The sequence below is a fragment of the Tamandua tetradactyla genome, chromosome 16, assembly GCF_023851605.1.
Source record: "Tamandua tetradactyla isolate mTamTet1 chromosome 16, mTamTet1.pri, whole genome shotgun sequence".
NCBI lineage: Eukaryota > Metazoa > Chordata > Mammalia > Pilosa > Myrmecophagidae > Tamandua > Tamandua tetradactyla.
The window spans coordinates 49,392,395-49,419,057 of record NC_135342.1 but is presented as its reverse complement, the minus strand read 5'-3'; the positions used below and the strand labels follow the sequence as shown (position 1 = coordinate 49,419,057).

Here is a 26,663-nt window from a genome sequence, read left to right as displayed (position 1 = left end):
GAGCTTTCCTGGAACTCGGGTTCCCTCCTGTGCTGGTAACCAGAGGCCTTCTGTAGAGGCAGGCGGGGTTCCTAACACAGACAGAGGCAGCAGTTATTCATGTTGCTGGTGTGTGTCAGGATCCAGGTATGGGGCCAAGTTCCCGAGTGCTCAGCTTTCCCCAGCCCCTCCCCAGCCCTGACCTTGATGCCATCCCAGGGTACTTGGTAAAACAAACTGTGCGTGAATCCTTGTTTCCCCAGATGCCGGAGCCCCCACCTTCATGTATGAGTTTCAGCATCATCCAAGCTTCTCATTAGATATGAAACCCAAGACGCTGACAGCAGACCATGGGGATGAGCTCTTCTCTGTCTTCGGGACCCCAATTTTAAGAGGTGATTGTTCTTGGCTACCTATAAGCTTGGGTTAGGAGATCTGGACTCAAGTCTTGGTTTGGTGGCTTTGGGCAAGTTCCTCCTTCTCTCCCTTAGTTTCCTGAATTCACAAAAACAGGGTTCAACTATTCCCAGCCTTTCTCCTGCTCTAAGATACATAAGAATGATTTTCTCAGAATCCATGCCAGGGGCATCAGTAAGACAGTTGGTGGGTCATGCTACCTTCTCGTCTCCTTATCTCCCACTCGCAGATCATATCAGAATGTAAGTAGGCGTAAGGTTAGGGTTGGTGATAATTTTGAATTGGGTCTTATGTATGTCTCCCTGTCTATCTACCAATCTACTGAAAACTCAGTCTTTTGAATGCATGTCCGTCTGTCTACCTGTCACATCTATATCTACACTATCTACCTAAAAGTCATAACCTTTAAATATTCATGTATTTCATAAACTCACGAATATCTTTATTACCATACATATTAGCAATTACAGATGTTTTATGACTCACCTTATGTGTTACTGACATCCAGTGCTTCTGGGCATCTACGGATTAGAGGGCCCCTAACGACCATTTCAGCTCCATTTCTTTAGACTCCTTGAGAATGTGGGTGGATGAAGGAGACTGAGAGAAAAACCAAGGGAAAGCATTCCTGGGAGGTGAGGTTGCTGCACCAGAAACCCATTTTGATGGTGAAGGAGCAGTGAGGGCCATGTGGATGCAAAAGGCAAATGCAGATCACTTCTGGGTCCACTGCAGACCCATCACTGATTCCTAGACCAGCAGTTCTCAAATTTAAAATATGCACAAATTCTTCAGGATCTTGTTAAAATGTAAATTTTGATTCAGTAGTTTGGAATAAAGGCTGACAGTCTGCCCTTCTAACAAGCTCCCAGTATTGAGGCTGCTGGTCCATGAACCACACTTTCAGTAGCAAAGGCTTTTTTTTTCTCTTCCCCACAGAAGGTGCCTCTGAAGAGGAGATCAAACTCAGCAAGATGGTGATGAAGTTCTGGGCTAACTTTGCTCGAAATGGGTGAGGCTGGTGGCAGAGACGGAGCAGGTTTGGGGAGGGGGATACACAGTGGGAAGGAGTAGCTTCTAAAGTTTGAGTGGTCAAACTTCTGGCCCTGTAGCCATAGCACTCCAACAGTAGGAACTCTCTAAAAACAAGCTGGCTGCCCCTGTGTCTAGAGATATGCCAAGCCTCTTGGGAGAGATGAAACCAGGTGAACCCTGCAAGTCTCAGAGGGTGGCTTTGGAGCATTTGTGTATTGTCTACTTGATTCTGTTCCCAGGAACCCCAATGGTGAGGGGCTGCCCCGTTGGCCAGCATATGACCAGGAGGAAGGGTACCTTCAGATCGCCTTGACCACCAAGGCAGCCCAGAAGCTGAAAGGCAAGGAAACGGCTTTCTGGACCGAGCTCCTGGCCAAGGAGGCAGCAGAGAAGCCACCACAGACAGAACACATTGAGCTGTAATGGGAAACCCAGCCAGTTTATTGGTCCTGGAGATCCAAGTCAAGGGTATCTACGAAAGGTGTTTGTAGGCCGAAGAGGCATGTTATTGTGGAGGCTGGAGAATCATCTGGTGGGGATGGGCAGAGTCCAGGGAGGGTGAATTTCTGTACTCATGGCCTCTGTTATGGGAATAAATCTTTTGGAGACCAAGTCAGTTCTTGTGTCTTGGGCTGGAGATTAATGCACCCTTCTCAGAAAGGGGACACCATCAAATGGCAGAAAATGACCTCTGCTAGGAATGGCTGGTCTCTGGACAATCAGAGTCTAGCAGACTGGGCTTTGGTGTCTGCTGAGGGGATCTCTAGGTCTGCTCTATTTCTCTGGGTCATCAAAAACTTCCAACAGCAGGATTTGGGATGACCAGAGAGCACCATCCTTCTGTGCAATGTGGAAACACCTGTGGACATGGAGGTGGCACAGGTTGAGGGTGCATGGAGAGCGACCATGAAGGGTTACAATGCTGACCCAGTGGCTCCATTACAAGACCCTATCTGACCCTTCCACAGGTCTGTGCTACCTTCCTTAACACACACAGCATCTTTCCTGGTCCCTCCCGGAGGCCGTCTCCCTCTGCAGCCTGGACCACTTTTCAGACAGTAACCATCTTGGAGAAAGTCCCTGAAGTGTCATCCTGAGACGATATTTCAGTTTCTGCTGGGATGCAGAAAGCTGAAGGAGTGTTATTCCCAGCCAAACGGCAAGAAAAAATCTGGATGATCCTCAAAGTTATAATTTTTCATGAACCCATCAAAGAACCAAGGTTGCATGTCAAATGACTAGGCTGAAATTGAAGGAAAAGCAGGCACTGTGGAGGAGAGATGGGGTGTGGACCCTGGAGGAACCAGGAGAACACAAAAAGAAGGTGAGCTACCAGGCAAGCAAGTAAGAATTAATCTAAAATGTTAAATGATGTGCTAAAGGTTTAGTGCAGGCTAGTAGGAAGATATAAAATCTCTGGTAGCTGCAGACCCAAGGGGAGTTGAAACCCAGGCAGACCATTTCTAGAGCTTTTAGGAACCTGTTTCTGCCAGTTCTTGCTAGTTGTTCAAAGCATCTGTGGGCTAACTCTGTTTTTAGTCTTATAAAACTTTTTGCATGATGAGATTTTTACTTGTACCAGGTCTGCTAATAATTCTGTTTGTTTGAAAATATATTTATTTCTCCTTTATTTTTTGAAAAATGTTTTCTCTCGATACAGAATTCTGGGTTGAAAGATTTTTCTTTCATTACTTTAGAGATACCATGCCGTTGTCTCCTGGCTTCAGGGAGTCCATCGTTCCAGGCAGACTCTTCTCCCTGGAACCCTGTCAGGTGCTCATGAGAAGGATTGGGGGCAGGTAGTGAGACCAGAGAATGTGCCCCTCAGTGGGCCAGGCCAGGAGGCAATGAGCAGCTGCTGCTGTGATAAAGGCACGAGACCTGCCCAGAACCTTCTCCTTGAAAGGACATGCACAGCATCCTCCCTGGCCCCTCCTGGAGGCTGTCTCTTCCAGCCACAACTCTGTTACCCTTCATGTGATTGGGGAAAGGGCAGCAAACCCTGTCTCTCTCCAGGCACAGGTGAAGACCTACTGAGGCTAGCGTGAGGAAGAGGGGCAAGAAATTGTCCTGGGGGAAGATTATTAGAGCCCTTTACTTCTGAGGAGGGGCAGGATAATGGAAAAAGCACCATCTCCAAGACCCAGGGACACAGGGCACACCTAAGGTATTGGACCCGCCCCTGCTACCCTGATGCCACCCCCACCCCCACTGCTGCCACTGCTTAGCCCACCCCGGGTGACAGAATCTCCTCCTAGGCTGGAGAGAGAGGCTCTCTAGGTGCACAGGGGAGGCCTATAGCTGAGGGTGGAGCAGGTACCTGGAAAAAAAACCCTTCAGCAAATCCGTCGTCACCAGAAGCACAAAGTAACCCTACAAGAATTTGGAGCAGGTGGTGCACTGAAGATAGCCGTAGAAACAACAACTCTAAACCCAGCTCAACTCCCGGCTAGGGTGTCTGAACCCACTCCCACGCACCGTCAGCCTAGCAGAGGAGGAGGCAGGTCCTTTCCTAATCATAAATGCTTCTCACGTCCGTCTCTACTGTCTTACACACCATGCACAAGATGCCATCCAAAATCACACACGCAGGCATGCAAGAAAGCAACCCACTCTCAGGAAGCAAAGCTCTCAGGAAAATCAGAGCCATACACAACTATGCTGATGATATTGTGAACCATTGAGTGTATGCTTTGGATAGATTGTATGTGTGTGAAGATATCTCAAAAAAAAAATATATATATATATAAATCAAATCCAGAGATGGCCCAGATGTTGGAACTAACAGACAGGGAATTTAAAATAACCATAACTAATATGGTAAAGATTCTAGTGGAAAAGTTGCAAGAACAGGTGGGTAATTCCAATTCTCTCATAGAATTGGGTAATTCCAATCTCTTATAGAGCTACAGAAACTATAAGAAATAAACCAAATGGGAATACAAGGGGAAAAAAGTAAATAGAGGGGAAGATTGCCTTTAGCAGGCTTGGCACAGGAAAGGAAAGAATCCGTGGACTTGGATAAAGGTGAATATAAATCACCCAAATGGAAACAAAAAGACTTGAACAAACAGAACAAATGATCCAAGAGTGGTGACAATATCAAGAAGTCTAACATATATTTAAATGGAATCCTAGAATAAGAAGAGAGAACAAGTAGAAAAACTATTGAAGATACAATCGTTGAGAATTTTCCTCAAAAGCGAAAGATAAAGCGTAGTTGAAGAAGCTCAGAGAAACCTTAAGCATGATCAAACAATAAGGACAACATTCATATCTAGACACAAAAAGAGAGAATCCTGAAAGAAGCCAGAGGAAAAAAGGGCACCTTTCATAGAGGAATAAAGAAAAGAGTAACGATGGACGACCTGAAGCCAGGAGACAACGGCATGGCATCTCTAAAGTAATGAAAGAAAAATCTTTCAATCCAGAATTCTGTATCGAGAGAAAATATTTTTCAAAAAATAAAGGAGAAATAAATATATTTTCAAACAAACAGAATTATTAGCAGACCTGGTACAAGTAAAAAGCTCATCATGCAAAAAGTTTTATAAGACTAAAAACAGAGTTAGCCCACAGATGCTTTGAACAACTAGCAAGAACTGGCAGAAACAGGTTCCTAAAAGCTCTAGAAATTGTTAAAGAGCTTCAGTTGCAGGGCAAACAACGTAAGAAAAAGGCAAGAAATTTAAAAAAGCAACCTGAGAAAAAGACAGGAATGAAGGAAAGGACAACTTGAAGGCGGCAGGATCTCCCGCGCCCTGCTGGCCCCTCCCCTGTCCCGTTCGTGGCTTAGGGCAGATCCAGCCCAGGCTCCCAGCACAGGTGCCAGAGGGAACCAGGAGGTCCTCGTGCGAATGGGGGAGCAGGTATGTCTGGCCCAGTCTGTGAGGCAGTGACCTGAGGGAGGCACCATCCAAGAACTAGCCCTGCACGTGGAAGGCAGCTCGGAGAGCTCTCCTGCAGAGCACTGGGGGAGAGCAGTCATGGCTTGCTGCCTGGGGCAGGGATTGCTGGCTGCAGAACACGCAGCGCAGTGCCCAGGACTGTGCGGGAACTGTTTTAGGGGAGACGGGGCATTCAGAACCGTGTAAATGGGGGTGGGGGTGGAATTTCTGGGGCCACACACACACATGCCCAAGATAAGATGCCCGGGCAGACAGGATCAGGGAAGTCCTTCTCTGCACGAAGAGGTCCATTTGATTTTGTAATGTTATATCTCAGAGGGATTCATTGATTGACCATTCGTGGACCAGAACCACACCCAGTCCTACTATGAACCAGGAGCTCACATGGGGGAGACAGATGGAGTGCTGATAAAGAAGCATTTATCAGCACCTACTGCATGCTTGTTTAAAGCCCTCTAGTGGCTTCTCATGATTTCAAGGCAAATGCAAGCTCACAGCATTCCTCTCCTCATCAGCCTCTCTCCTCCAGTCACTCTGAACTAGCTGCAGTTTCCCAAGCACACTCCTATCCCCTGGGTCTCACCCCAATGGCCTTTGCTTCTCTCTTTGATACTGGGAACTCCAATCAGTCTCCCAAGAGTCACGTCCTTAAAAAAGCCTTTCCTACCGTACCCTGTCTTTGCACTTATCACAATTCATTGAAGTGAACTGCAAGGGGACCAGTAACTTTTGGAATAAAAGGCAGCAATCATGACTTAATTTTACTTATATCCCCAGTGCCCAGATGAGTATCTGACACATAGTAGGTCCTCAGGAGCTGGGTGAGTTTACAGAGATGAATAAGAAAAGGCCCTTCTCACAGTCTGGAAAAAAATCAGTGATGGAATCTTAGAGAGATCAGAGAGGGCTCCCCAAACAGATGACACTTGTGCTGAGTCTTGAAGGAAATTCCAGATCTTGAGAATATAAAAAATGACACCATGGAGGCTCTGCTGTTAGACTGTGGGCTCCTCCGGCGCAGCATCAAGGCTGGAGTCCATCTGTGGTCCCCTAGCAAGTGCTTGACCATCGGGCTCATGGGTGGACCGACAGACAGACATGTGGGTCTTTACAAAGTAGAAGTGACATCAGCCTTTGGTCATCTGCTCATTATACCTCTGAACCCTATAATAATATAGTCATATAATATAACAAATATAACCATAACAGTAGCTAAAAGTTATTGCATGTTGTAATGTGTTCTATATACTCTTTGTATTAATTCGAATAACCTTCACCACAGCTTTAGCCCCATGAAGGTTGACACAAGCTCGGGAACGCTCAGCTAATGAGGGACAGATAGAACCAGCTGCTACATAATTTGTGGGGCCCAGAACAAAGTAAAAATACAGGATTCCTTGTTAGAAAATTATCAAGGCTCTCCAGACAGTGGCAGAGAACCTCATACCTGCGGGGGCCCCTGGTGACTGCACAGGTCACACACTGTGAGGCTGGCCCTGGTGACAACGCTGGGACATGAACTTCAGCAGTGTGGTTGCCGAGCCCGAGTCCTTGTGTGCAAAGCAGTCCTGCCTTCCTATTCACGAAACTGAATTTTAAACTCGTTTGCCGGGGCTGCCATAATCTCCAAGGCAAGTCAAGAGGTGGGATCTGGCCAAAGGCCGCCAATCTGGTGGACGTTCTTCTGCTGCCCTCTGGTGGGCAGTGCCAGTATTACAACACCTGCTTCAGGGTTGGATCCGGAACCACAACCGGAACCGAAACCGGAACCGGAACCACACCTGAGCCCAGGCTCCCGCCAAGGTCGCAACAGAACGGTGCCTGTGCCCCTGCCGACATGTTTATGGGCAGCATTCAGGCTGGTCTCGTGGTTCTTTCAGCCTCTAGAGCCCCAACTGTGCAGCGGCTGCTTGGGTAGGAGCTTTCCAAGTCTTACTCCTACGTCCAGCTGAGAGGAAATGCCTTCTGGCCCGGGTACCCACCCCGGCCCCCAAAGCAGAACTAACTCAGGTCCTGGTGCCGCGGAAATTTCACTCACGTGGCATTTCTTTGCAAAGACTCTAGCCTTTGCTTCCCACCTGACCTGGTCTCACAGAATCCCCACTTGTCTCTGTGCTACTCTCCTAAGGGCCAGGGTGTTCCTTCTGGACGGCCACAGTTGTTCCCCCCCCCCCCCCCCCCCCCCCCCCCCCGCTATGTCCATGCCTTTTGTAATGTGATTTTGCAGCTCCTCCAGAGTCTGGGCTCGCCTCCCTCGTAACTTGCTTTGGCAGTAAAATATGGCAGAAGTGAAGTGGACCACTTCTCAACCCAGGCCACTCGCTCTGCTAGGCCCACGTGACTGTCACGTGACCAAGTCCAAGCTAATCTGCTGGAGAATGAAAAACCACATGGAGGGGAGCCACTGGGGCAGGCTATTCGAGACCAGCCAGCAGAGATCAGCTGAACCTGGTCCAGATCAGCAGAACGTCCTAGGTAGCCCCCAGATTCATGACCTAAATGTATGGTGCTTCTTTCATGATTGGGTATGGTTTCTTATGCAGCAATCACTCGCTGATAGACCATCTAACACTCAAGTAAAATCACATCAGTTTGCCAGTCTATAACTCTTCGATGGCTCCCCATTGCCCCCTGGAAAATGTTCTACCTCCTAATCCCAGCATGGGAGCTCCCTCATCTTCTAGATTTTCTTTTCTTTTCCTGCTCCTCCACGTGAATCCTGCAATTTCTACAGATCCTTGTACTCTCCGTACTGCTGCATGCCTCTGTGATGTCATGCTTGCTATTCTCATGATCTGGAATTTTCTTCAAGACTCAGCATAAGTGTCATCTGTTTGGGGAGCCCTCTCTGATCTCTCTAAGATTCTATCACTGATTTTTTTCCAGACTGTGAGATGGGCCTTGTCTTACTTATCTCTGTAAACTCACCCATCTACTGAGGACCTACTATGTGTCAGATACTCATCTGGGCACTGGGGATATAAGTAAAATTAAGTCATGATTGCTGTCTTTTATTCCAAAAGTTACTGGTCCCCTTGCAGTTCACTTCAATGAATTGTGGTAAGTGCGAAGACAGGGTACGGTAGGAAAGGCTTTTTTAAGGACGTGACTCTTAGGAAACCCATAGGAGTTGCCAGTATCAAAGACAGAAGAAAAGGTCGTGGGGTGAGACTCAGTGGATAGGAGTGTGCTCAGGAAGCTGCAGCCAGTACAGAGTGATTGGAGGAGAGAGGCTGATGAGAGGAATGCTGTTGGCTTGCATTTACCTCGAAGTCATGAGAAGCCACTAGAGGGGTTTAAACAAGCATGCAGTAGGTGCTTATCAGCACTCCATCTGTTTTTGCCATCAGACTGTGAGTTCCTGGAGGACAGGGTTATTCATTCTTAGTGTTCTCTCCTTCCTTCCTAGTTCATAGTAGGACTGGGCATGACTCTCATCAACGAATGAGTGAATCAATGAATCCCTCTAAGATAAAAAAAAATTAAATATTAAATGGCCCCTTTCATGCTGACAAGGACCACTTTTCACTCCCCTGACTTGAAGAGGTATTGAGGGTTCAAATAGGCTCTGAGAAGGACCCAAAGAACAAAGGTCCTCTCCTCTTCCCTCTGCGCCTGCAACAAGAATATGTGTTGGTGCCACTAGGTGGCCACAGTGCCTATTTTACATTTTAATCAGCTTCCTCTATTGCTAGAAAAGGTGAGAGGAAACATGGAGCAGGCAGAAGCACCCTGCTCAGCAGACATGCCCATCCCCAACTCAGGGCTGCCGCTGTGAATGCAGAGTGAATGCTCACTCCGCAAGACCTGCAGCCTGAATCTACATAACTTGGGACCAAGAAAGTAATTCATCTCAGTACCCAGAACAGTAAAGCCATGATTTACGGCTGCTCGGTTCAGGGAGCTTTCTACAAGAGACCCCCTCTTGCTCAGCAGAGGATGGAATTCAGAGTGAAAAAAATCATGGAGAGCAAGCAACACAGTGACCAGAATCCCCAACATCCTCCTTATCCTCTTCCTATCAGAATCCTGGTTCTGCTCTGGGCAGCAGTGCACCCTGTGAGAACTTTTACTCCACAGACTTCCTGCCAGTGAGGGATTTCCAGGTTATGTGGAGGCAGCCAGTGAGATGGATGCAGGCATATTGGTGGGGTTCTAGGAAAGCTGCTTTTCTCCAGATTACCAGGGGAAAGACTCAGCAAGCTTCTGCACTTCTTCCTGCCTGAAGGTAGGCATGCTGTCTCAGGGGGTGAAAGCCACAGACTGGGGTGCTGGACCAGGAAGCTGGGAGAAGTCTAAACCTCAATGACTTCCTTGGACAGCTCCAGTCATCCCAAGCTTCTATACATGGCCAAGAGGGGCCCTCACTAAAAGCCCTCACAAAGGCATTCCTCCCTCTCCTTCCTGTTGATCACCTCTCTCCCTGACCCATTGCATGTTTGTTACAAGAAAATGAGAAAAAAAAACATTTAAGAAACCATACTCAGATTTATGTTACTTGCAGTCACTTGTTAGCCTAAGATAATGGTAATTATTACTATCCTACAATGAGCCCAGAGAGAAACTTTATCTGGCTTCCAGAACTAGAGAACTTGGAATTGAGATATGTTTGGAGAAAGCCAATATAGGAATTTTCCCCAGGGCCTAGGAGATTTTCTAGATGAACCATCTCTTACCACAAGGCCTAGGGCAAGTCATCTGCTTCCTAATACTTTGTAGTCATTTAAAGACGTGTGTACAATCCATCCTCATTCTTTGCAGATTCCATATTTGTGACTTTTCCTACCTACTCACATTTATTTGTAAAACTTTCAGTTCCCTGGCTGCTAAAACAAATAGCATACAATGGGTCGGTGTAACAACCGAAATTTATTGGCAAACAGTGTCAGAGGCTAGAAGGCTTCCTTCCTTTCAGGGTTGTTATCTTCTGACCAGCTGACCAGCAATCTCTGGGGTTCCTTTTTCTTTTCTTCACACAGCAATGCACATGGCAGTGTTTTTTCTCTTTTCTCTTCTGGATTCTATTGACTCCTAGCTTCTGGCTGCTTCCCGCGGCTTGTTTTCCTATAAGCAGATTTCCTTTGCTTATATGGGCATACTGGATTCAGGCCACCCTCCTTCGGTTTGGGCACACACTAATAACATCTTCAAAGGTTCCATTTACAGATGGATTCACACCCACAGGATAGGGGCATGGGACCTGAACATGTCTTTTGTGGGGGGCAATGACAAGGGAAGTTTAGGGGGCAGTGGTGTGAGAGCAGAAATGTAGCAGGGAATGGGCTGGGGGTGGGTAGCCGGCAGGTGTACAGTTGTTGGGCTGACTGCGGCCTTTAGAGACTGTAAGGCTCCCTGCAGCCAGGTCTGGGCTGGCTTTGGGCCTTTCCTCTTCTGAGTTCCTGCGTAATTGGGGCTGTGGACTGCAGCCCGAAGCTGCAGGTAGGGTGGGGACTGCCTTTGTCTCACAGCCATTCTGTGCCATAGAAATGACAAGTATGTGACTTCTGGGTATGGCCAGGTCGTGGTCCTTGCTGGGTTTTCTCTGGTGCCAAGGGCGCCCCTCCCTGATTTCCTGCAGCTCAATTCCTTTCTTTCATTCTCTGCTAGTCTGGCCCAGCTCAGCCCCTCCCAGGCCTGGGCCTACAGAGTTGATAGCTGACAAGAAGGACACCAGAGCCCAGTAAGTGACACACTATTTGGGGATCCCCTGGCCACCATGCATCTGACTCCTCCCCTCGGGGTCCAGACTGAGGGCATAACACCCTGAGACTTGGCCCAGTGTAGGGAGCACTTCCCTTGCCAGAAGTCTAAGGAGGGCTGACAGCAGAGAGCTTGTGGGGCAATTGGTTCTGCAGGAGTTTGGCTGAGCCATGGGGGCTGGTATTTCCTAAAGCTTGAACTTCCTGCCTGGGTGGTCACATGCACTCAGGTCATGGAGACCCAGATATGGCTACTTAGGCCTGAACTCAAACCTTAGGGGAACCGCCCTAAGGAGGGGACATAGAGGGGACAAAGGAACAGAAACACTGTTTTGACTATATGGAAACACAGTAACAGCTAATCTAAGAGGGAAAGAAAATAAACCTTCATTCCCTAACTAGTATGTACTAAATATATAATAACCAGCTGCGGGGCAGGTACTGTTCTTAATACAATATTAATGTTTAATCCATCCTAGGATGCTACCAGGTGGTCCTATTGTCATCCCCATTTACAGATGAAAAACTGGGGTAAAGGGAGGTTAGGTAGTTTGCTCAAGGTCTCACACTAGTGAGTGACTGAACCAGGGCTTGGATTCAGTCACTATTGTTCCAGAGAACTTGCTGTTAAGCATATATCATCTTGCTTGATCTTCCTGATAACTCCCTCCTGGCAATCTTATCCCTACAGTTGAGAAACAGGAACGCCTCAGAGCTGTTACATAGTTTGCTGAAGGTCCCCCAGCAGTAAGTGGTGGAGCCAAGACTCAAATCCAGGTCTAGTCTGACTCCAAAGGCTTTGCTCATTCCACTAAACCAGGAGTCTGCAAACCACAGCCTGCAGTCCACATCCAGCCCACCACCCATTTTGTAAATAAAGATGCTTTCATGCTATAATAACAGAGTTGAGTAATTACAACAGAGACTCTTACAGGAAAGGTTTGCCAGCTCCTACAGTGAGAAAAGTGCAGCAAACCCCCCACCCACCCTCACCATGTCTACCACTACTTGCCTGATGAAGTAGTCATCCACATTGTAGTGTGAATTAGTCAATCCATTCTGTGACAGTTCCGAGAGTCAAACCAGAAGGTTCTATAAAGAGTCACCTAATCCAACCCTCTCACTTTATAGACAGGGAATCCAAGGCTTAATGGTGGCTTAATTTAGTCAAACATAATTTAGTCAAAACATCAGAGAGGTTGGTCTCAAACAGGTACTAGTGGTCCAAAACTTCTTAATAGCCTTGACCCTTATAGCATTGACTCATCCAGACCTACCTGGACTCTTCCTGTTTGGGGGCCATGTGACAAAATGATCTTCTACTACCCTGCAGCAGTTCTCAGCTGATAACAAGTCCTCCTTCTCCCTGCTGTCCTTTCCCACATCCCTGGGGCACCTGTCAGGACTTGTCCAAACCCTGTCCTCACCAGAAGGCACCACACATAAGGTGGAAAGTGTGTGTGTCTGGGCTGAGGGGACCTCAGACTTTGCTCTTGAATATTTGTATGGCCTTGGGCAGGTTATATCTCATCTTCAGTCCTCAGTTTCCTCATTGTTCCAATGGGCACGTAGTCCCTGTTGCTGTCACTTCACAGGATAGTTTTCGGGCAAACCAACGAGTATTCTAGGTGGGCTGGGCTATAGTGAAAAGTTAGTGGGATGGAGGGGGATGGATAGTCAGGCTCTGTTGTCTTCCTCCTGTAGCTTGAGTGGAACTCAGAGACTGATGCCCTGTATCCTCAGAAATCCTCAGATCAGCCCCCAAATCTATTCCTGTGGGTCCTATACATTTGAATCTGATGAATTGGATTCTTTCCACCAAAAGGTAAACTTGAACTCATTCGAACACAATTTTCCATTTAATTTCAGAAGATTCCAAAAGTTTTGAATCCCATCTACGAACACTGAGTTTTAATAATTCCTGATCTATTCATGGTTCTGTTTATCCATTCACTAACTCCTGATCCAATAACTCATGCATTAATAATTCTTGATCATCAATCACAGATGATCAAGTTGAAGCCTTAAAAAAAGACTACAGATGCCAATGTCTTTGAAAGGAGATCCAAGTGAAGCTATATCATCTTCAAAAGTAGAACAGGGGTACAATTAAATTTGGGAAAATTCAAAAGCAAGGTCACCTGTTTATCTCTGGCTTCTCCTGCAAGCTTTGTTATCTTAGAGGAACCCCAAAATCCCAGAAAAGTTGCTGCTGTCCTTCTGGTCCAGCCTCCCTCCTCCACTCTCATAGGACAACTTACTAAATGTCAGCATGTGCAAAGGAATGCTGGAAACATAGCTGGTTTTGTTTGACTCATTAGAATACAGCTTAATTTCAATTCTTGGTTAAAACAAAATGATCATAATAATAATATCGTCTTTGGGATGTCTGCCCAGCTCTATATTTCTACAGGCCAACCCCCTCCCAACCCCTTTGCATAAATTTTTTTTTGCATCTTTCATTATACCCGAACAAGGCTGGACTCACAAGGTTGTCCAAAAAGAGATGCTCTAAATGGAAGGGACCTTAAAGGTTATGCAACCTTCCTCCCCTATCGCTACCTGACTCTGAGTTCCCTCTACAACTTATCTGAGAGAAATTGCCTGCAATCTACTTGCATATCTCCAGTGCTGGGAGCTCACCCCTTTAAACAACAGCCCAGTCTCTATTTGCAAGTTGTCTTCTTTTACTTCCTACCATTGTTTCCAGTTCAACCCCAGGGTGCATTCCCTCCCCCCATACACACTTAACAGCCTTTACGCATTTGAAGACATGGACTGAATTATTTAGCAATGCCTCCTTTATAATGGTGTAATCATCTACTTATTGACTTGAATTAAAAATAATTACGTTTAAGATCACATCTTTCCCCACATGATGACAGGGCTCAGCTTTAAGGGTCTGAATGTGAAAGTATTCCTTTCCCCAGGAAAATGTAAGTGTGTATCAAATTCAGCCCTAGAAATTAAAAATAAAATAAAAGACTGGGTAACTAAAACCTAGTATCACTTGGTATCCACCTTCTGTTGTTTAAATAAGAACATGCCAATCTCAACTCTAGGACTATAAATCTACCTCCCACCTCTAGACAATTATTTTAGAAGTTATTGGGTTCAAAGGTGGGCCACGGGGGCGGGCCGCGGTGGCTCAGCGGGCAAGAGTGCTTGCCTGCCGTGCCGGAGGACCCCGGTTCGATTCCCGGCCCCAGCCCATGTAAAAAACAAACAAACAAACAAAATATAATAAAACAAGAAAATGTTTAAAAATGTTTCCCTTTCTTCCTCCCTTCCTTCCTTAAAAAAAAAAAAAAAAAAAAAAAAAAAAAAAAAAAAAAAAAAAAAAAAGGTGGGCCGCCATGACCATAAGCTCTTTTTCACCAGCTAGAAGCTGACTGTAGGTAAACCTACTTGCATTACGCAATTCATAGTATTTCACCATGGCAGAAAGCATTTTGAACTCCACTGTCAGACACATGGCACAGGAAATATCTTTTATTATTCTGTACACTTACATTTCCATGAATAGAACAGTTTTTTAAATAAATCCAGACCAGACAGAAATCTGCATGACATTGGAACAGTCCATGACACCGAGAGGATACCACTGAAACAGCTGCTATTTACAGAGAAGTGGAAAGAGAGAGGGACAAGGGCAGGTACCCCCAAAGCGACTTTCTATCACCAGTGTTGTGGCGACTTCAGCGAGTGTAACAACAGCATACGCTGCACCCACGTGGAGCTGGAGATCCTGGGACTTAGCAGGGCATGACGATGTGTTACCTTCAAACTCCTCAAAACAAGCTTCAAAACAAAAGAGTCGGATTTTATTTTCAGTGCCAAGTATTCCCGAAGAAATATCCGAGAAAAGAGGAATAGAACTACTGGATGTCTAGAAAGATCAAACTTTTGGAGGCCAGAAATCAGACATTTCCCTGCTCAATAGATTACTTGTCATTGGATCATTTTGGGAAGTCCCGCAGTGAGTGAGGAACTTCCTTCATTGTAAACTTAGCACGAGAACATCATCATGGAGACAAGAAGTTGTTTTGACTTGATGGGACCTTTGCTTATCTGCTCCCACCCCTGATTTTACAGATAAAGAAGCTGAAGCCCAGAGAGGTGAAGTCACTCTCTCCAGGCCATTCGGTGGGTCAACAGCAGAGCCAGGGTTCAGACCCAGGCCTGTGTAGCTCTAAATGCTGTGCCGTCTCCACAACACCACATTCCCTCTCTGTTCTTTGTTTCAAAGAACATAAACAAACAAAATGAGCTCAGTGGCTTGTGTTCCTAAGAAATTAATTCTTTGGTAAAAATGCTTCAGTCTCACATTACTAGGGCTGGAGGGAAAATCATCTGATGGTGAGGAGTAGCTCCCACCTGCAGGGAGCTCCCTCCATGAGTTAAGGCAGCTTTGGGAACTTTTGTTCAGCAAGCTATTTGGCAAGAGATGGCAACTCCCCTTCTCTTTTGTTTCATTTACATCTGGAATCAAGACTATCAAGTGGATGCTAAATAACCAGATGCTGAGCAGATGCTAACATGATGCTCTTAAACTGATATTTTACATTTCACGGAAAATAATAATTCTTTTAAAATCTGGTAAAATATCAAAAGTGCCATATACAGTACACAGGAGCACCCTTGTCCTGGGTGACCTCTGCTATTAAAAAAGAAGACCTGAAAAAGAAGTCAAACATTACGTATGATAAAAGTACATAACAATTCTCTATTAAGCGTGGGTGGAAAGATGAACCCAGAAGGTCTCCTTGCACCTCCAAAAGACCTTCAAAGGGCTTCCTGGGGGAGCCTCCTACCGCCCCCAAGCAGGAAACCTGGGCTTGGAGCCAGGTCTCCCCATGTTACCCCAACTCCAGGCTCAGGAGCCAACTTCCATGGCGAGGCAGCACCATTGCGTTGGTTCGGTGTTGATTCAGCTAGCACCACAGCTCCCGTTCCCCCTTGGGACAAATGCCTGGGGGCAGAAGGGCCACATGCAGATGGCGAAGAGAAAATTGCAGGTTCTTTCTGAACTGTGCCCTGTTCTACTACACTCAGGCTTTTCTGACTGTTCCCTCTCGTTTCAGCCAAAAGGACCCAGCTTTTCAAATCCCATCTTCCAAAGAGTGATTATTTTCATCCAAAGAGAGCAGCTAAGTAATTTCCTCTCTGCTAACCAGCTAAATGAAAATAAATGACATCCTCTCCCCTCTTCCCTTCTTCCATCACATTGCTCTTTTGCTGAGAAATACTTCTTTGCCTCTTGAATGGATTTTATATTAATTACAGCTGTTAGTGGGTGACCCATATTGAGCAGTGTATTTCAGAGTGCTCTGAGCTGGGGGCGGGCCACGGTGGCTCAGTGGCAGAGTTGAGCCTGCCATACCGGAGACCCAGGTTCGATTCCTGGTGCCTGCCCATGCAAAAAGAAAAAAGAAAAAAATATATTAAGCAAAGTGCTCTGAGCTGGGAGTCAAGGGATCTGAATTTAGGGTCTAGCTTGAGAAACCTTGAGCAAAAGCGACAGATATGCTGGGAACTGATCTTCTCACCTGGGAAAGGGGGAGATGCAAGCCGCCTGCAGTCCTCACCGGTGACGGGGAGGCCACAGGGGTGGAAGTGCTTTGTGAACAAAGACCCTGAAACCTAGGGAGCAGTTCTCGGTCACCGCTGGATTGGAAGTCACTATTGGGGTCGGATTCCAGCAGTGAGGGGCTGCGCTGCTCTCATCTCCCAAGCCCTGCTTTATCGCCCGCCCTGCCGGCAGACCCCAGGCCCCACCTTTCACAGGTGTCCAAGACCTGCGTTGTCATTTGTGCTGTCTCCGCCTTGGGCTGGCCTCTTTACATGGAAAGAGAAAAAGGTTCCTGGTTTTCCCTCTTTTCTTTAGAGAAGGATCTAAGGATCCTGACTTAGCAGCAACATCTCGGGGCTGTCAGAGAGAAAATCATCTCCCCTGCCCCAGTTTGCCCCCCTTAACCCTCCACAGACTGCAGGACCAGGCTCAGCAACACCCCATTTTATGCAAACACCTTTACAACGCCAGCCTCCCTACACTCCCAGGGTCTGAGGCACAGAGGAAGACCTTTTGTTTTTCGTTTTTTGTTTTTTGTTTTGTATTTTGCCCAAAATTCACAACAGTGCCTCCCCTAATCAGAAAATGAACCCAGGAGTCTAGATTTCCCAGACCCAAACTATATACAGATACCACAAAGGAATGACACCAATTTACCAAACCAAGGACCATTCTCTTACTGAGCAGAAACCAACGGTCACCAGCAGAGGGCACCACTAGGGAGTTTGTATCAGTAATAAACTAGAAATTCCCTAAAACCACCAACCTGCTCTCTCAACTCCGAATATTCTCCCCTCCACTGGAGTGACCTGGTTGCAGTCTCCCTCCAGAGGACCTGGGCGTTTGGTTCCACCTTTGCCCTCCAACGTGCCAGGTCTAGTCCACGAGGGGAGGCAAAGGAAGTTTTGGGGGCCAGGCCCCTATCACTCAAGAGCCCTGGTCCAAGCCGGACAGGATTCCCAGGGAGCAGTTTTGCAGGTGTCCTGAATGGTAAATAAACATGAGGAACACTGAGGCTGCCCCACCTGGTCTCACTGAGACAGCAGAGAACCCCATGGTGGAGACACATCTGTTCTCTCTGGGTTCCTGCCCCAAGTTCCCTGGGGTGTCAGGGACTGTGAGTGGGTTTCTGGGCTGCCTGTGCCTGACAGAGCAAGGCTAGCATGTGGTTCTGTGGACGGGGCTGGCCCAGTGTATCAGCTCTGCAGTTGATCTTCATTCTTTCCCTTGATACCCATGGCTCTGGGGCTCCTGCTCCAAGAAGTCAGGTGGAATGGCCCAGAACTCACACATCAAACTCAGATTGGCCAGACTGAAAACAACAAAGCTCATGAACCCCCAAAGCCATGATCACAGGCTTCACTTCAGGGGTGCATAAATCCAAGCTCCCAGACTGAGGTTCAGGCACCAGAGAGCTCAGTGGGGTGGGCCAGAGGGTGAGGACCTAGGCACCTGCCCCCCAAACTACGTGGGGGGTTTGGTTATTTGCTTTGGGTTCTGTGTAGGTGTGTGTTTGTGTTTTGGTGTCTGACTCAAAGCATCATCCTCCTTCTGATTCGGTGGACTGAAAATTTTCTTCTGTGGATCCCCAGAATAAGCAAACATGGGGGTTCTGCCTGAGCCACAGCAGATGCCTCTCCATGGACCACAGCCCGGGTCGGCTCCCAAAGCGGGAGGGCCTCTCCAAAACAAAAGAGGTTCAACAGAAGTCATTTTTTTCATTCCCTCCTCTTCTCCTCTCCCTTGAGGTTTATCAATCCGAGCTCACAGCCCCCAGGCCAAAAGAACAGAAGGTGACAAAACCCAGTCACTGACTCGTTTGTTAGGGGAAAAGAGAAGAGGGGAGCCAAAAGGGTGTCTTCCAGGAAAGCGATCCCGAGAGTGGCCGGCAGTATGAAGCAGACGCCTTTGGCCTGGATGTTGGCACCGCGGGTCCCTCCTCGGGGCCAGGACTCAGATGGCCAGCCAGTGCTGCAACTGCAGAGAGAGATGGGGAGAACTTGGGGACAGGCCAGCGGTGGGCAAGGATCAAGAAGACAGAGAACTAACTGAGCCAGGCATGACAAGTAATGAGATGCCGCTCCCAGCTGACGCCACAGACCGCAGAGAGCATATACACTGATTCCCCAATGGCCACTGAGACCCCGAAAGGGCACAGAGCCTTCCCGAAGCTCTTCGCAGCAAGCCTGCAGCGCGGGACCCACCCCCACCCCTGGTGTGGTTAAGGGGGAAAGGGTGGACCTTAGGGCTACATGTTACTCATGTACCTACAGAGAAAAGAAATTCTCAGCCCAGTCTGGTGACAATCCATGGTGACAATTTATAGAGGCAGAACAAGACTGTAGGAAAAACTGGGCATTCGGCCTCACAGGATCTGGGTTCAAGTGCCAGTTCTGTCCCCTATGAGCTGTACGAACTCAAGACCTTACAAGGTCTCACTGACTTTGACCTCTATGATGGGGTGGGGGTGGGATGGGGGAGTTTCAACATGCGCAGTTACAATGCATGGACTGGATCTGAGCAGTCTGGTCAGCAGGTTCTAGCTCCCTATTTTAAAAATAGGGAGCTCCCTCCAGGTCCCCCGCCAGGCCCTGCCTCCCTGCTCATTCCCCCATCTCCCAGCTGCCTCCGTCTGAGACCAGGGAGAGGAGGGTGTGGTCCCCCTGGGCATGCCCCAGCAGGAGGCAGAGAGGGCTGGTCCCCATGGCCCCCTCCTGGAAGGGTCTGGGCTGCACTCACCTGGAACTGCCTGACGTCCCTCCGGGCCACCAGGTGATGCTCGTTCTCCGGCGTGATGCCATAGGCCAGTCTCTGTGACAGATGGCGAAGGGACGAGGCCTCAGCCTGGCTCGGGGACACCCGCCCCATGGCCCGGCCAGCACTCTCAGCCCTGACACCATAAGAGACACTCCTGACCCTTGTCTGTGGACCCTGTTGATTCACTTTGAGTCATTCATCCAGCAAATGTTTATTGGGCCACCCGCTGCCATCCTACACTGGTGCCAAGCTCTGGAGATCCAGAATTTCAGGAAACCCAGTCTCTGCTCCAGGGGAGTTTACAGTCCAAATAAGGTATTCAACAAGCAAATTCACAGATACTTTATAAATTACAATGGGAGCAGGTGCTGGAGGGGAAACGCTTGGAGGGCCATGAGGGCATGAGGGCCCAGGTGGGGTGAGGGAGGGCCTCCCCAAGGCTAGACACGTGCAGGGGGCCCTCAGGAAGTGTCACATCAATGCACGAGACCGGGGCACTACAGGGTGGGAAACCCCCCCCAACTCCCAAAGTGTGAAGAATCGAAAGCTTATGGGTGGCTCAAATCAGGCCCTGGTTCCCAAGTGGAGGGCAAGTTTACAGGGCACAGGGCCCTCCCGGCCACCCAGCAAAGGCCCACCGGTGTCGGGACTTCCTGGCCTGGAAACACATCCCAGGGAATGAGGGAGTGGGGGAGGGAAAGGCAGACACAGCGGGGAGGGGCCCTCTTTCCTACGTTCCTTTAGGACCTGCTCCTTCTGACCTCACTTTGTTTACGACCTGGCTCCCTCAGTAGAGTGTGAGCTCCAGAACGGCTGGAACTTTTGTCTGGTGCCTAGAGCATTGCCTGGCCCATGTGCAACTGTCTTTAAATATAGGTGAAGTGAGTAGATGTGGGAATGAAGGAATGAAACATTAATCTCACAAAATAAGGACATGAAGAAAACAGTATCGCCCTTAGGTAATGAAAGAATAAAAGGAAGTGTGTGTTAACAATCAAGGAAAAGGAAGGACATCATCTCAGAAAAAAGGATACTGCTTCCCAAATAGTTATTACACGTACAATGCACATGCGATGCATGCAGGTAAGACAAGAAAATGCACTTGGGAAACCACTGGTTTAAGCCGACTGGGTTAACAGGTTCAGGAAATGGGCAGGTAAAAGCCAAGATGACCAGGCCAAGGTGGGCTTGGACAGGGCAGCTGGGACATCCGGGAGCAGAACCAATGCGGGCAGTCTGTGAACTGAAAGGCTGAGGTCGCCTCCTCACGTAAATAATAATGGAAACAGCATGGACTGGACACCTACCACGTGCCAGGTGCTATGCTAAGCTGGTATTATTAGCCCCATGTTACAGATGTGGAAACAGGCTCTAAAGGCGTAAGTAACTTGGCCGATGGGGCGGCTCTGTCTGACCCTAATGTCTGTATCCTCCTGTCTCACCTCTTTCAACCCCAACAGGCAATCACCCTCCCATCCCAACCCATGACCCCCATAGCCCCCTCTGCCCCCTCTGCCCCCTCGCGTCCCGTCGCCCCCGCCCGGCCCAGCACCCACCTCCCGGAAGGAGCCCCGCGTGCTGAGGAACTTGTAGATGGTGTAGGCGGGCACCAGGACCATGGAGGAGAGGGCGATGCCCCAGCCGACCCAGTTGGCCCACGGGGGGAAGATGTAGTCATCGTAGGTGAGTGGCTTGAAGTTGACGATGCTGACCACCACCACGAACTGGGGGCAGATGGGGGGCAGACAAGCCAGGGGATGCAGGAGCCCAGGGCGGGAGCGGGCAGAAAGGAAGACAGAACAGAAGAGACGCAAGGAGAGAGGCAGGGAAAGGGAGAAGAGAAAGGGAGGTAGCTCAGAGAGAGGTTGAAATGGATTAAGGGGCAGGGAGAGAAAAAGAGAAAGAAAAAAAGAGGAAATTCAAGAAGGGAACGATGACAAGAGGCAGGTAAGGACAAGGGGGAGCAAGAGGAGGGAAAGAGGAAGCGTGGGGAGGTGAGGGAGGGGCACCTGACAGGCCTGGGGCTGGGGGAGGCAGACGCAGTCCCGGGGACCCGGCCACGGGCACAAGCCCCTGCTGCAGTGGGACCCACCTGGAAAGCCCAGGGTGAGCATCCCGTCTGCACAGCCGGGGCCTCCAGCTCCCGGGGTCTTCTCCCCTGCACACCCCCACCCGGGGTACAGCACCGCTCCCCCACCCCTGCCCTCGCCCCAGGGTTCCCCGGCCACCACTACACACCAGGAGGAAGGCAGGGCTGACAAACTTCCAGCACAGTCTCCAGTACAGGCCCGGCTTAAATCCCATCATCTGCTGGATGTCGTCGCTGAACCTGTCCACGCCTGTGCGCACAGAGGGCCGGCCCCTCACAGCACCCACCCACCCTCCCCTCACCCCCGAGGTGGGCGGGGCCAGGCCCCTGGGAGCCCTGGGCATCCCCTGCCACCCTTCTGCAGGGGTCTCGCGCCAGGGGCAGGGCAGCTGGGAAATGAGGCCAGATGCCAAGGTCGGGGGCGTGGGGATACACAGGGATGGGCACTTGGCTGGCGCAGAGCAGGAGAGGACAAAGTCTGGGGTTTTGCCGCCTTTACGTGTCACCCCAGTTAATGTTTCAGAGGGAAACCAGGACTCAGGGCAGTGAGGGGGGTTTTGCCAGGTTTACAGGGCGAGGCCTGCCTGCCTCCAAAGCTCCCGCTCTTTCCTCTTCCGCATCCCTTCTCTTAAAACAGTAACAACTGTGTATACACAGTTCTCCCGACTTTGCTCGGGCAGAAAAGCCCAGACTCTCGCATTGAAATCTCTTTCTAACTGACAGAAAAAAGTGAGAAAAGGGCTAAAACAAATTCTTTGGTGCAATGTGGGGGACGGAAAAAAAACCCTAATGCTTATAATATCTTTGACATTTTTACAGTGATCTCCCAGTGTGGTTCTAGAATAACGTTCCTGGATAAAATTTAGGGCATCCAGTTAAATCTGAGGCCAAAAAAAAAAAAAAAAAGAATTAGCATGTGTGTCCTATGCCATTTTGGGAACATACTTACACTAAAAAAATTATCCACTGTTTGTCAGATACAAGTTATTGGGCATCCTGTATTTTATGTGCTAAATCTGGCAACCCTACCGTAGAACGGACTGCATGATTGAGGGGACTGAAGCTTCCTTACAGGTCCCTCTTTCAGAGCTGATACTGGATGCCTTTGGGGACTTTTGCAGCCTTCAGCTAAAGGGAATTCTTTATATTTGAGTGACATTGTCTCCAATCAATGACTTGCTCAACCCTAGAATAAGCTGGTGGTTGCCCTGGAAATGGAAAATCCCTTCACTTCTCCAGGTAAAAGGACAGGCTGTGGAGCTCTGGGGGCTAAGGCTTTCCCACACACTCAGGGCACAGCTCGTACCATAAAACCAGGCCACTCCGATGGCTTCCATGAGCACAGCAAACAGGATGGAGGTGCCCGCCGCAAAGGTGTCCAGCAGGGTCAGCACGTATATTCCACCCTGGGGCACGGAGAGAAAAGCCTGAAGCCATTTTGGCTAGAAATGGCCATGGACAGCTACATCCCTGCTTACCTGTTCCCTGCCCTACCCTCTGGGACCCTGTTTGGGAACGCAAGGCTGGGGTGCTACAAGGGCATCCTAACTGAGGCTTCCTGCCGTCGCTGGGTCTAAGGGTGGATGTATCAGCTGGAAAAAAGCCAGCTGAATGTCAAAGGGACTTTCGCTACTTTGCTCCTTATCAGGTGGTCAAAGAGGTGGCCTGGATCTCTGTCTCCAAGCTGGGAGGAGACAACTGGGGCGGAACCCTAGGGGATCAGGCCCTGGGGTAGGGATGATGCTGGGCCCCTCGGTGGCTCCTAAGGAGCTCAGCCACCTCCACCAGCTCTGCAGCCGGGAAAGTCCAACTTGATGGCAGTGAGCCCCCAGAGCTCCAGGAAGACCCAAGGCCCAGGCTCTACTCACGTTGGTTATGCAAAACAGGGCCAGAAGGAAGGTGCCAAAGGTGACGCCAAATGAGAAGAGTTTCCGGTGCCGCTTCAGGATCTGGAAGTCGTCAGCCAGGCCTGTGATAACGGCCTCCATGCCTCCCATCTGGAGGGGACAAGGCAGGCAGGATGCAGGAGTGAGGACCTGCCAGGACCTCAGCACCAAGCCCCAGGTAACCTCAAACCCCCCAATGGATCCCGGGGCTCATGCACCCTGGCTGCTACCTCTTCTCTCAAGTCCTGTCTGCCTTCTCCATCTTCTCATCCCACTCCTTCCCTGGTTTCAACCAAGCTCAGACTCAAAAACCACATGAGATATTATCAGCAGCCCTTTCCAACATGCAAAAGTTAGAATGACCATAGCCCAATATCCTTAAGAAGTAAGAGAAAGATTAAAGGTGATGGTGGAGTTACATAGAGAAGTTCAGGTTTAACAAATGAGTAGGAGTTCTGAATCATTATTTTGATATTTCTTTTAGTTTCTAGTACATAGAGCAGCTGGAAATAAAAACCTAAAATTGTGGAACTGTAACCCATACCAAATTCTGTAATCTATTCTACTACTAATTGTTGCAATGTACTTTGAAATTTATTGCTTTTCGGTATATATGTTATTTTTCATAAAAAAGAAAAAAGAAAAGGAAGACTATAATATAGAAGATAGGATTTAATAAATAAATATGACTGCTGAATCAAAAAAAAAATGCACATGAGAGATGGGAGTCCTCCCTGATCAACACATCCCATCCTCTGGCCCACTCAGCCTGCTGGGGTACTAATAAGTCTTTCAGAGAGTAAAAGGCATAAAATACCACAATGCCCATGTAGAATACTGCACAATAAATAAGGGTCTTCTGCAAATGATCTCTAAAGAAGAGGTTCAAATGGTGGGGCTTTCAGGCAGCAGTTATGGATGAGAGATTTGGGCTTCCTTTCTAAATTATCGAGCAAAGTGACCACATTTTGAAGTGGTCGTTACAGGATTACAAAAAGGGTGGAAAGCATTTATATACCATCCTATTGGTACCATTAAAATCTGCTTTCGAGCTTTCTTTGCTTTCTAAAAATAAACCAACTGATTGACTTTATGATCAAAAAGACAAACAACTGATTTCGTCCTTTACAAGCCAGAGCTCATGGAGGAAAATTTTACTTGGTCTTGTAATGTCAGTAGTCTTTGTTTTAAAATTGTACACACTGAGAAAAGTTTGAGGTTGGTGAATATTCATTATTCTGATTGTGGCGATTGTTTCACATATGGCCAGACGCATCAAAATGTATGCTTTAAATATGTACAGTATGCCAACTATACCTCAATGAAGCTGCTTAAAAAAAGAAAAATACATACATAATGTTTAAGAGCTAACCATACATATGGGGAAAATGAAAGGATCTAAGAAACTGAGGAGGCTCAAATGTTCTTGTTGGTTGTTGATGATGAAATATAAAGGGAAGAGTGCTTGGCTAGAGCAGGGGTTCATCTTGGTCCACAAGAGGAGCACGCTCAGCTGGCTGATCTGAGGTCTCTTCTGGCTTGGATTTCCATGGGTTTTGGCTTTAGCCTAAGTCTTGCCTTTTTGGGTGAGGACCAACTCCCCTGCCTGCATTTTTAAATGGGCTTTCTGGAAACAGAAAGGGGTCTGCATGGTGGAGACTTCAGGCAGCAGAAGTGTGGGGTAGGACGGGGCCCAGCCTCGGTGTTGGGGGTGGGCGGCTCTTGGGAAGGGTCACTCACTGAGCTGTCAATGCCCAGAGCCAGGAGCATGATGAAGAACACAATGGCCCAGAATGTGGATCCCGACAAGGTGGAAATGGCTTCTGGGTACAGGATGAAGACCAGGCCAGCGCCTGCAAGAAACACCAAGGATCTCATCAATGGCTAGGTCTGTGGCTCTGAGCTGCAGGTGGCAGGAGAACATTTTGAAGCCCACTCACTCCAGCCCAACCCTGTAACACCTGGTCAGTCATGGGTGGGCACAGCAGACCCAGGGTCTGGAGACAACAGATGAGGCCAGCACAAGCTTGCAGTCCACACCTTCACTCACCTGTTCATCAGGGAGGTTGACCTCCACCAACCAGGCTAGAGAGCAGTGCCTTGCCTGGACAGCTATAGGTTACAAGCTGCAAGTCCCACCTCCTGCAGAGCATGAGGGATCCACTCTCATTCTCAAAAGCGTATGGTCCTCAGAGTCCGCTGGAGGCAGCCCCTTCCCAGGTCTGTTTCTTTGTGGCCATACGACTATGGGAAGCAATGGGGAAGGGCTCAGGCTCCAAAGTCGGACTGATGTGGGTTCAAATGGTGGCCACATTGCTCATTAGCTGGATGACCTTGAACAACTCATTAGCCCGAGTCTCAGTTTTCTCACCTTTAAAGTGAGGGTATGAGCATTTGCCTCACAGCCTCGTGAGAACTAAATGAAGGTGTGGAAAGTATGCAGGCGCAAGGGGCAGGCCCAGACTGGATACTCCAAGCTAAGATCTGCCTAGCCAGACTCAGAAGTTTTTGTTACATTCCCCAGACCCAGGACTGCCTGGAATTTCCACCAACAGCCTCAAGGGAAAGCCCATCCAAAGGGTAGTTTGAGACCTCTGTGTCCAACCCTCCCAGTCCCATCACCACGGAAGAGCTGTGCAGCCAAGAACGAAGTGGATTTCACAGCCCCCTCGGAGGGCCAAGGCCAAAATGGTCTGCCCACCCACCTTCGGTGGCAACGTCCTCGATGTTGACCTTGTGCTCATGAGCCATGTAACCGAGGATGGAGAAGATGGCGAACCCTGAGATGAAGCTGGTGACACAGTTGATGGTGCTGGTCAGTAGGGCATCCCTTGTGGGGAGAAGCACTGTTAGCTCCAATCTGCTGATCCTACCCCCAGCTGCCCACTGACCACTGGCTGATCCAGGGAAACCAAAGCTTCACATGCTGCCCTCTTCCTTTCAGTCCCTGCTGCCACTTGGACCCCAGTGCCCCACTATCACTGGGTCAGTACCTGCTGCTGTAGGAAATAAGTTCATAGCTTCAGGATAGAACAGTTTGATACCAGAATCTGATATGAAACACATTTGTTGGGGAATCAAGTCACCGGCCTCCTTTTTCAACAAACTTTCTATGGCTCCCTAATGCCTCCCAACTTCTCACCCTGGCATTCAAGGTCTTTGCTAAGATAGCCCAAACCTTCCTTCCAGGCTTGTTTTTCTATGACTCCCCAACATGAATAAAACAAACCAGTCAACTTGCTGCCCAACAAACACACCACTCCCTGCCTTTGTTGGTGCTGTTCTCCCACCCTGAATATTACCCACTCCACATCTACCTGC

The 26,663-nt window shown here is 48.6% G+C and overlaps 2 protein-coding genes across 7 annotated transcripts in view; one reads left to right on the top strand and one right to left on the bottom strand.

Moving 5' to 3' along the window:
- The window catches only part of CES1 (carboxylesterase 1), a 32,632-nt gene extending 30,585 nt beyond the window's left edge, over window positions 1-2,047 (top strand). For all 3 annotated transcript variants that reach the window (XM_077132480.1, XM_077132479.1, XM_077132478.1), the window contains exons 12-14: window positions 243-374; window positions 1,336-1,408; window positions 1,671-2,047. In XM_077132480.1, the coding sequence (XP_076988595.1) occupies window positions 243-374; window positions 1,336-1,408; window positions 1,671-1,854 (389 nt within the window). In that variant the 3' untranslated portion in view covers window positions 1,855-2,047. The remainder of the gene's footprint in view (window positions 1-242; window positions 375-1,335; window positions 1,409-1,670) is intronic.
- Window positions 2,048-18,417: 16,370 nt separating this feature from the next.
- Window positions 18,418-26,663, bottom strand: part of SLC6A2 (solute carrier family 6 member 2) — a 40,571-nt gene continuing 32,325 nt past the window's right edge. For all 4 annotated transcript variants that reach the window (XM_077132474.1, XM_077132477.1, XM_077132476.1 and 1 more), the window contains 8 exons: window positions 26,048-26,172; window positions 25,083-25,195; window positions 23,325-23,453; window positions 22,763-22,862; window positions 21,606-21,706; window positions 20,924-21,091; window positions 19,350-19,421; window positions 18,418-18,587 (listed from right to left, as the gene is read on the bottom strand). In XM_077132474.1, the coding sequence (XP_076988589.1) occupies window positions 18,564-18,587; window positions 19,350-19,421; window positions 20,924-21,091; window positions 21,606-21,706; window positions 22,763-22,862; window positions 23,325-23,453; window positions 25,083-25,195; window positions 26,048-26,172 (832 nt within the window). In that variant the 3' untranslated portion in view covers window positions 18,418-18,563. The remainder of the gene's footprint in view (window positions 18,588-19,349; window positions 19,422-20,923; window positions 21,092-21,605; window positions 21,707-22,762; window positions 22,863-23,324; window positions 23,454-25,082; window positions 25,196-26,047; window positions 26,173-26,663) is intronic.